Source organism: Somniosus microcephalus, chromosome 25 (genome assembly GCF_052327205.1).
Source record: "Somniosus microcephalus isolate GS21.2 chromosome 25, FLI_Smic_1.0, whole genome shotgun sequence".
Classification (NCBI taxonomy): Eukaryota; Metazoa; Chordata; class Chondrichthyes; order Squaliformes; family Somniosidae; genus Somniosus; species Somniosus microcephalus.
In genome coordinates, this window is record NC_141011.1 from 31,903,018 (window position 1) to 31,913,339 (window position 10,322).

A 10,322-nucleotide genomic window follows, 5' to 3' on the forward strand; every position below is an offset into this window, starting at 1 on the left:
ATGGCTGGCGTGTGAAACAAAAAAAATCACACTGGTACAGTAGGGGTGCTGTTCTCTGGCAGGGTAGCGTGACTTTTAATCTGCATTTGGTCTCGCTATACCCAGCTTGGAGATGTGTGATATAGAAACATAGAAGATAGGAGCAGGAGTAGGCCATTCGGCCCCTCGAGCCTGCTCCGCCATTCAATGAGATCATGGCTGATCATCCAAATTCAGTACCCTGTCCCTGCCTTCTTTCCATATCCCTTGATCCCGTTAGCCTTAAGAAATATATCCAACTCCTTCTTGAATATATTTAATGAATTGGCCTCAACTGCCTTCTGTGGTAGAGAATTCCACAGGTTCACCACTCTCTGGGTGAAGAAATTCCTCCTCATCTCTGTCCTAAATGGCTTACCCCTTATCCTTAGACTGTGACCCCTGGTTCTGGACTCCTCCGCCATCGGGAACATCCTTCCTGCATCTAGTCTGTCTAGTCCTGTTAGAATTTTATAAGTTTCAATGAGATCCCCTCTCATTCTTCTAAACTCCAGCGAGTATAAGCCCAATCGACCCAATCTCTCCTCATACGTCATTCCTGCCATCCCAGGTATCAGTCTGGTGAATCTTCGCTGCACTCCCTCCATTGCAAGAACATCCTTCCTCAAATAAGGCGACCAAAACTGCACACAATACTCAAGATATAAACACATTGCGCCCAAAGCAGAAAGATTTATTGTTCTTGAATACTGATAGCCCTCACCTCAGTGAGCACAAAAATGAACCAAAAAAACACACTTTAGGAGCAGTGACCTTTTCTTTCCTACAAAATATAATTTTGAACCATTTCACTTCCCAGCTGTAATGAAGCAGAAACCCTTTGTACCTCACAGACTTCTGCTTGTTGAAAAGTTATCTTTCATGTTGCTTTCTCTTTGTTCCCGTTGAGTAGCAATTAGTTCATGAATATCATCTGATGTCGCTGTCCCCACACATGCCCCTCAAATGTGCAATTTCCTCCCATCCCAGTCAGGAATATGCCCACTCAATTCCTCCTGCAGATGAAAGCCCTCCCCAGTATCATTATTGCCCGCCTATCTGTCCTGGCAGGTTGTACTCCCACATGCCACTGCCAAGGTGAAATTTCCCTCATGATTTTAACCTCCTTGTAAAATATATTTTAGAGTCATAAAGTTAGACAGCACAGAAAGAGGCCCTTCGGCCTATCATGTCCGCGCCGCCCATCAAGCCCTGTCTAGTCTAATCCCATTTTCCAGCACTTGGTCCGTAGCCTTGTATGCTATGGCGTTTCAAGTGCTCATCTAAATGCTTCTTGAATGTTGTGAGGGTTCCTGCCTCTACCACCCTTTCAGGCAGTGAGTTCCAGATTCCAACCACCCTCTGGGTGAAAAAGTTTTTCCTCAAATCCCTTCTAAACCTCCTGCCCCTTACCTTGAAACTATGCCCCCTGGCTATTGACCCCTCTACTCAGGGGAAAAGTAATAATACAATTGTCGCTAGTGTAACTTTAAATAAACTTTTAGTGTAATGTGGAAAGAAGACTTTTAATATTTATTTACATATTTGTTTTTTGTCTAGGTATTAATTGCTACATGCCAGCCAATGGAGAGACAGCTACAATAGTCACTAATCCCAATATTCCTGTGGACATTTCTCTCGGCTTGCTCAAGAGGGATTCAACTCTTGGTAATTGAATTGGTCTTTCCTTAGGATTTAGAAAACTGCCTACTTTAAAAAAAAAAACAACTTCTATTTATAAGTAAAAGTATGATTGGCTCATGGCTCAGTTGTTTAATGCATTGGCCAGCATGGAACTGAGCCGCGCAGGCCAAGGCGGCCCCAGGTTTGATCACTGGTCTATGCTGAGTTAACAGAACTCAGCTAGAGGTGGCCACCGATAACTCCAAGGAAGGAGTCATGTGGGCATTCTGTTTATCAGCACTATCTCGTATTATCTACTGGAAAATACATGCGTTTGGATATTGGCTGGGGTTCCGCAGCGATGCTCCCCGCTGTCGAATAGCCGGCCAACGCTGCTTATCTGCACTCACTTATGAAAGAGAGCCACTTGAGCGAGGTATCATAGAACGACCAGCACCTGTGGCACCATTTGCCAGCAAGAGTCCTTGCTTCGGGGGGTGGGGGTGGGGGGTGGAGAAAAATAATTACATTAAAGAAAGAACTTGCATTTATATAGCACCTTTCATGACCTCAGGACATCCCAAAGTGCTTTGCAGCCAATGAAGTACTTAAGAAATGTAATTTCTGTTGTAATGTAGGGAAAGCAGCAGCCAATTTGCGCACAGAAAAGTCCCACAAACAGCAATGTGATAATGACCAGAAAACCAGGTTTAGTGATGTTGATTGAAGGATATTGGCCACGATAGCAGGAGAGCTCCCCTACTCCTCTTCAAATAGTGCCATGGGATTTTTTACGTACACCTGAGAGGGCAGGCACGGCCTCGGTTTAATGTCTCATCCAACAGACAGCACCTTCGCCAGTCCTCAGTACTGCATTGAAGTGCCAACCTAGATTATGTGCTCAAGTCTCTGGAGTGGGACTTGAGCCCACAACCTTCTGACCCAGAGGCGAGAGTGCTCCCACTGACCCAATGCTGACATCAACTAAAAGCAGTAATACAATGTGAAAATTTAGAAATTAAATTCCAAAAAAAATATGAGCAGATGGATTAATTTTGCTGTCTTCAGAAGGGAGATGTTATTTTTAAACCACAGGCAGATCTCCCATGATATTGCTGATAGTAAATTAGATGATACTCTTTAATAAGGAGAGGAACATTATACAAGATAATTCACAATATAGTATTCTGTAAAAGGTAGTGTTTTGTTTGGCCTGTCCTTTAAGGCTCAAGGTCTAATTGCTACAGAGGTCAGTTAGTGGCTAATGACATGACTTTATTTTTTGGTGTCTTTCTTTAAAGAATGTTCAGTTGTGATTTGTTGGTATTCCATACAAAGCGTGATCGATGCATCACAAAACGTTTTAGATAGATGTAGATCTCCCGTGGCATTGCTGACAACAAGTCGGATGATGTGCCATTTTATAACGACAGGGGTGATATCAATGGAGTGTTATAGAAAGTAAGTCTATGAATGCAGGAAATCAAGGGTGACACTTTAGTGCACTGTCCTTTCACCTCTGAGCCTGGGATTCCAATGATATCTGCAAGGAGCCCAAGTGAAATAGTTTGGTTATTTTCAATCCAGTTTCTAGTGAGAGCGAGTCCTTACCACAAACTTCCTTTTATCTGCACCAGTTGAAACCAAGTTGCATTTACAGTCTGACAGACCACAAGAGTAGAAGATGTGAGCAATGGAAACATCACCTATGTGCAGTGGAAGTTTTGTTATTGTGGTGTGAAGTTAAGATACATAATTGAGGTAGTAGAGAAGTAGCTTCACTGTGTATATTAATTGGCAGGAGAGTAGCTGATAGCGACACTGGGTGCACAAATTGAAGATTGTTCCATTCCCATCACTGGCATTTTGATTGTTCAGCGTACTGAGCAGGGGGTCCAAGACAGTAGAATAGCAGGTCAGTGCTGGACAGTAATGCAGGAGGCTACCACTCCATTTGTATTCAGAGAACAGACTAGTTTTAAACACAATTCAGGTGCGTGCGTAGCCGCCTGGAGACCCAGAAACGTGGGTCTGAACCAGGATCGAGTGAGTGCAGCTGAGAAGCTACAAAATGACATTGTTATAGTGGGTTTTACTTCAATGCATTAAAGTAAAGTTCGTTACAATTTCATAGAGGTTTGGAACTGACCTCAACTTCAATTTATCAAATGATTTGTAAGAAAATAACATAACAAAACAAAGTTTTCATGGAATGAGCTGTTAGGTATGTAGGCACAGTCACCAATACTGATATCTGCTGTGATGTCTATACGACTTTTTTCCCCCGTTCTATAGGTCCAGTACCTGATCCAAAGAAACCTAAACTAATGCATGGCACGCTGATTATAAAGGACAATGTGAGTAATGCATGTTTCATGTATTTTTACTGTACATTTGGGGATTAGTTGAACGAAAAATAAATTAAAGCCATTCGCTCCTGTTGCTTTTACATTTAGAGCCTTCGCCTGGTTTCACCCGAACAGGCCGTAAAAGAGTTGGGTCTCAGTGAGCATCATCTTCGCTACACATGCAAAGTTCAGATACAGGACCACCACACCGAACAGGACACCTTAAACCGAATATACAACCATCTGAAAAAGTGAGTACTCTGCCATACTTGGGTCAACTGAAGCAATAACTAGCTCCGTCTGTATTTGCTGCAACCATAGCAAAATGCAGGGGTGAAGTTAGGTAATACGACACGAGGAACAAAGGCAAGGGATAAATTGGCTAATGAAGGGAAAGAGAGTAAGCCCAGTTGTGATAATTGCTGGTGCCACTGAACTTTATTTTGAGTCCATGCACTTTTGCTATTCAGTTTACATTAAAAAATAAAATAACAAACAGCATGCTCCAAAGATACAGACTGTTGGCCAAAAATTGGACTGGTAACAATCCTCAATACCAATGTTGTGATAATGTCTGTAGCTCAGTCACCTACCTTCTCAACTAAGAGAGACTTAATGGACATGAAAGTACTTGATCAGAATATTTCTTGACTATATAAAGTATTAAAGTACAAAAGGTGCCAAGATAACTTAACCAGTCAATTTTTAACATGTTATTATTTATTCTTTCCTTTCTTGATCATCTTTTTGAAGCATCTTGAAAGACTACCCCATTCAACACCTCCCTGATGGCTCTGTGATGGTGGAGTCCATTCTCATTAAAATCAGTGCAATGTCTGATGATCAGAGTACTAAAGATGTGTTAGTTTCCTGGACCTACCAGGTGAGTAAACCTATTTTGGAGAGTCAGTGACTTTCATGTGGAGTGGGGAATCCTGCAAACCTCTAGCCTTCTGTTTAGAAGATTCCACATGTCATCGTGTATCCAGATAAAGGCTCTGAGAATGTCTGTCACACTTCAAGTGCCCTGTTTTGTACAGGCCAGTGATTGGTGAGATTGGGTAATGTCAAAAGCCACCACAAGCATCTAAAAGTGCCCCTCCTCCAAGAAGGAGGAGGACGCCACTATCTAATATCCAAACTACTATCCTCATGTAAAGAAATGCGACCTAAATGGCAATTATGATATTAGATTGAAGGAAGCAGCCAATCTCTTGCGATGCTCACCATTGCAGAATGCTACTAATGAAATGTGGGACACTCTGTCTGTGTACTCCAGGATCACCCAGGGCTTGAAACTTGGCCCAGTAGTCAAACCTTTGCCGATGAACCAACACATCACCCTACCCAAGCACAGGAGCAGACCCAGCAGTATAAGTTCTCTGATCTGCTCGCTCTACCCACAGGATGGTCAAAGATAGTTGCTAAGATGGGGAGCCAAAGGTTGAGGAGCATCCCCTCAACTAGTGAAACAGAGATCTTCAACCTCTGGCACAGTTCATACATCTGTGAAGAACTATCTTCCTCTCACTGCAAAAGGCTGTGAAAAACTTTATTTTTAAAAGGCAGCCATTTCATTCTGAGATCCATTGTAAGTTAATCTCTGTTAGTGAGTTAGTTTGCAGAGTGGCCTGGAGACAGAATGTACAAGCACCTGGCAATCTGCACATTTAGTCCTAGAGTCAGAGTTAGTCAGCACAGAAAGAGGCCCTTCGGCCCATCGTGTCTGCGCCGGCCATCAAGCCCTGTCTAGTCTAATCCCATTTTCCAGCACTTGGTCCATAGCCTTGTATGCTATGGCGTTGCAAGTGCTCATCTAAATGCTTCTTGAATGTTGTGTGGGTTCCTGCCTCTACCAGCCTTTCAGGCAGAGAGTTCCAGATTCTAACCACCCTCTGGGTGAAAAAGTTTTTCCTCAAATCCCCTCTAAACCTCCTACCCCTTACCTTGAAACTATGCCCCCTGGTTATTGACCCCTCTACTAAGGGGAAAAGTTCCTTTCTATCTACCCTATCTATGCCCCTCATAATTTTGTACACCTCAATCAGGTCCCCCCTCAGCCTTCTCTGCTCCAAGGAAAACAACCCCAGCCTGTCCAGTCTCTCTTCATAGCTGAAACACTCCAGCCCCTCTTCATAGCTGAAACACTCCAGCCCAGGTAACATCCTGGTGAATCTCCTCTGCACCCTCTCTAATGCAATCACATCCTTCCTATAGTGTGGCGACCAGAACTGCACACAGTATTCCAGCTGTGGCCTAACTAGCGTTTTGTACAGCTCCATCATAACCTCCCTGCTTATATTCTATGCCTCAGCTAATGAAGGCAAGTAATCCCATATGCCTTCTTAACCACCTTATCTACCTGTCCTGCTGCCTTCAGGGATCTATGTACATGCACACCAAGGTCCCTCTGATCCTCTGTCATTCCTAGGGTCCTACCATTCATTGTGTATTCTCTTGCCTTGTTAGTCCTCCCAAAATGCATCACCTCACACTTTTCAGGGTTAAATTCCATTTGTCACTGTTCTGCCCATCTGACCAACCTGTCTATATCGTCCTGTAGCCTGAAGCTTCCCTCCTCACTATTTACCACTCCACCAATTTTCGTGTCATCTGTGAACTTACTGATACCTCCTACATTCATATCTAAATCATTAATGTACACTACAAACAGCAAGGGACCCAGCACCGATCCCTGCGGTACACCACTGGACAGCAAATTTCTCTCACGAACAGCAATAAATTTGTAATTGACCTAAAGACCTATTTCGACCAGCTTCTAGATTTTGGCCTGGGGACCTAGTGATAAGTTTCTCTGCCCCATTTATCCTCCAGCTCCACCACTTTTGGATGGTATAGTGGAGAAAAATCTAGCTCCAGGTCTCAGTAGAAGTGGCTGAGTGGCCTTGAAGGGGAAGGCCAGGTTAGTAGCTAAACACCAGGCCCCAGACTACCCGTGTGCAATGTCACGGGAGACTAGTTAATTTGGATAACTTACCATGGAGCCTAGGCCCAGTTTCTGCAACTCTGACATTCACATTTCCAAAAACGAATCTTAATAATTTGCCGTAGAGATAGTTTATCTTTCTAGTGTCCTGACTCTTGGCTGTCGTATTGGCATTTAACCATTATGTGACCATTTTGTTTGGTAGCTCTATTTAAATCATAAGGCTGGAAACTTCTAGCAAACACTTGTTTTGGATGCTGAATTTACTTCAACGTATTAAAAGTTTGAATACCTGCTTAAAGGGGAAAGTAAATTAAACCCCAGCAGAAGTCAACAATGAGAGGAAATCTATAAATACAAGTATTGCTTATTTAAAATTGGGACATAAAAGACATGCAAGTGCACAGGGAGTCTCTTCAATGTTGAGTCCTCCCCTCTAGGTAAGTAAATACATTTGCAAAGCGTCATGCTTGGTAGAAGCTGTGTAATCTAAATGTCTTTGTTCCAGAGACCTGTCATTGGTTAGCTGTTACCACGAATGCCCCTTACAGTCAGCAACTCCGTAACTGATTGGCTTCCTTACTGGCTTTTCATTTATTGACAAATCAGAAAGATGGAGGCCCGTGGTGCAGGACACCACCAAGGTTAAACTGGGTCAGAGGCAAAACCATGTAAATCAGCAAATGTGACGAAGTGATTGCAAGCTTGGCTTCAAAAGCATGAATACCTAACGGGAAGTGTGTGAACTTAAATGCGACACCGAAGTGCAGATAAAGCGGTTTATTACACAACTTCTGAATTAAGCTAGGCAAATGTTGTACTTTATATTGAGAGAACTTCTTTTTAAGGGATTTCCCATATGAGACAAAGATTTCTTCTACGTGCACAGTGTAGTGGAATCGTAAATCAATCCTTTATAATGAAGGTAGAAGAGATTATAGCTGACTGGATATACTTGGTGTCCTCCCGCAGCTCAAGCTAAGAAGCAACCATCTCTCGGAAAATTGTTAGATTGATGGTAATTCCATATCAGTGTTACTAAATTTGAGTGAGTGATTGTTCCATCTGCTGATTAGACTGTGACAGCTAGTGTGCAACAGAACAGAACTAATCCATCTCTCCTGGTCAACGCAGCGGAAATTGGGGCTGATTGAACCCTTTTTTTTTGGAGCATTTAACCAGATATTTATATTTACAAAATGTCCTCTGAAATTATACCACCAGGATTGTGTTTCTTAGAGTTTTTGTGATTCTGATTATGACTGACTGCTACTCTTCACTATGTAATTTGTTAACTCGCTCCAACTTGACAATTTACTTATTCAATTTCCCAAAAAGACCATAGGATAATTTACAATGATTATCTCTTCCACCACCCACGTAATTTTTTAAAACCCATGACGTAAATTTCAAAAGGGAACTAAACCCAGGGGTAATTTATACTTTTCATTACATTACTCAATTGTGTCCTCATTTAATTACTGGGGCTGGCTGTTTCTCCGCTTGTCTTTTGATCGTTTTAGTCCAAGTGCTTGGTTCACTTAGTTAGATGTGAATTCCCACAATGTCTTTAACCTACTCAGGGACATGTGTAAATTATGAAATTAAGACTCTAGTGCTCTATGACCTTGTGTGACCCACGGCAACTTTCATTACTTAAATGAGAGAATGTGCAATTTTCTAGTTAGCAGCCGCATGCTTTGGGAATGGGTCAGGCACGGTAACGTTACACTTTGTACCCACAATAATACTGAGTGGGGGATGCGTTACTCGGAGGTAGGTTTCATGTTATGCGATAGAGGATTAGAAATGAATCAAATGGTTTATCTGCAACAAAATGAAAATGACATCTAGTTCATTTCTACCAAAATGTCACCTGGTCAAGTTTGAGTAAAGTACAAGTCGAAAAGTCATTTGATTTGCGAATCCAACTGACTAAAGCTGCGGTTCAGCAAAAGAATTCCTACACAGTGGAACGAAGGTGCAGTTGTTAATTAACATGTTACGTTTTGTATGATGAACTGTTTCAACAATAACTTGAATTTAAATAGCACCTTTAATGTAGAAAAATCATAGAATAGTGCAGCACCGAAGGAGGCCATTCGGCCCATCGAGCCTCTGCTGAATGCCTCCTAGTGATTCACGGAGGAAATTTTAAAAAACAGTTTTTAAAAACTGAGCTGTTCTAGAAAATACAAAACATAACAGACAGGAAAAGACCAGCTGGTCCGACCATCCTGTCCCAATTAGGGAAATACAGTCTGGAAAATTCCTCTCCAAGCCCCTTGGGTGATCGAAACTAGTCCAGGAGACCACATTGGCCCTGGTTAACCAGGTACCTACCTCTTGTACAAAGAGATCAGACCACATTGGCCCTGGTTAACCAGGTACCTACCTCTTGTACAAGGAGATCAGACCGCATTGGCCCTGATTAACCAGGTACCTACCTCTTGTACAAAGAGATCAGACCACATTGGCCCTGATTAACCAGGTACCTATTTCTTGTACAAGGAGATCAGACTGCATTGGCCCTGATTAACTAGGTACCTACCTCTTGTACAAGGAGATCCCTGCTCCAGCCAGAAACAGGTCCAGCTCTCGATGGTGCTTGTGAATTTATGCAGTAAACAATGCACTACTTACTAACTATTCATTATTTTTATTTTTCTAGGATGAAGAATTGGGCAGTTACCTGATAACCCTATTAAAGAAAGGGCTGCCTCAGTCTATTGCTCTCTGATCCACAGGGTTGCAGAAACAGATAAAATAAAACCGCACCGAAAGATAACCTTTTTGGTATTTTAATATTTGCCTCCTATCTAAGACATACACAGCAGGATCCAAGGAGTTATGTTAAATATTCTATAGTTTACAGAAAATTGGAGATGGAGGTGCCGAGATATACATAACCTGTAGATTACAACACGAGTGACTTTTTGCCTTTTGTTAAAGAGTACTGTGCTGTGATTCTGTATTGCTTTTCTAAAGGAATGTTTGTGATTGGGAATTGAGAAGGGATGTAGTTCACATACTGATTTGTTTCAGTTTGTTATTATACCGAAACAGGTTTGCAAAATAAATTTTAAAAGTACAGTTTGGATTTTGTGGCCAATTTTGTGTTTCTTTATGATGTCCTCTGCTGTGCAGAGATGGGCTGGTTGGCTTTTGTAAACATTGCAGGCTGCTGGATGTCTGTTTCCTCGAGAACTCAAGGCCAATATTTGTGTCCATTATGCCTTGATTTTGGGTGCAGACGGGGCTTTAATGGAATGGGAAATGATGTGGCAAAGAGTCCTGAACTCAACTCCGTTCCATTATCCAGCCAGGCCGGGCTGGGTGTTTGAAGCTCCAGTCTGAAGCAGGAGTAAACTTCGTTAAACTTTTCA

The 10,322-nt window shown here is 42.3% G+C and overlaps 1 protein-coding gene across 4 annotated transcripts in view; it reads left to right on the plus strand.

Moving 5' to 3' along the window:
- Positions 1-10,029, plus strand: part of ints11 (integrator complex subunit 11) — a 36,105-nt gene extending 26,076 nt beyond the window's left edge. For all 4 annotated transcript variants that reach the window (XM_085967106.1, XM_085967105.1, XM_085967107.1 and 1 more), the window contains 5 exons: positions 1,579-1,686; positions 3,937-3,998; positions 4,098-4,240; positions 4,743-4,872; positions 9,608-10,029. In XM_085967106.1, coding sequence (XP_085823232.1) covers positions 1,579-1,686; positions 3,937-3,998; positions 4,098-4,240; positions 4,743-4,872; positions 9,608-9,676 — 512 coding nt within the window. In that variant the 3' untranslated portion in view covers positions 9,677-10,029. The remainder of the gene's footprint in view (positions 1-1,578; positions 1,687-3,936; positions 3,999-4,097; positions 4,241-4,742; positions 4,873-9,607) is intronic.
- The last annotated feature ends 293 nt before the right edge of the window (positions 10,030-10,322 follow it).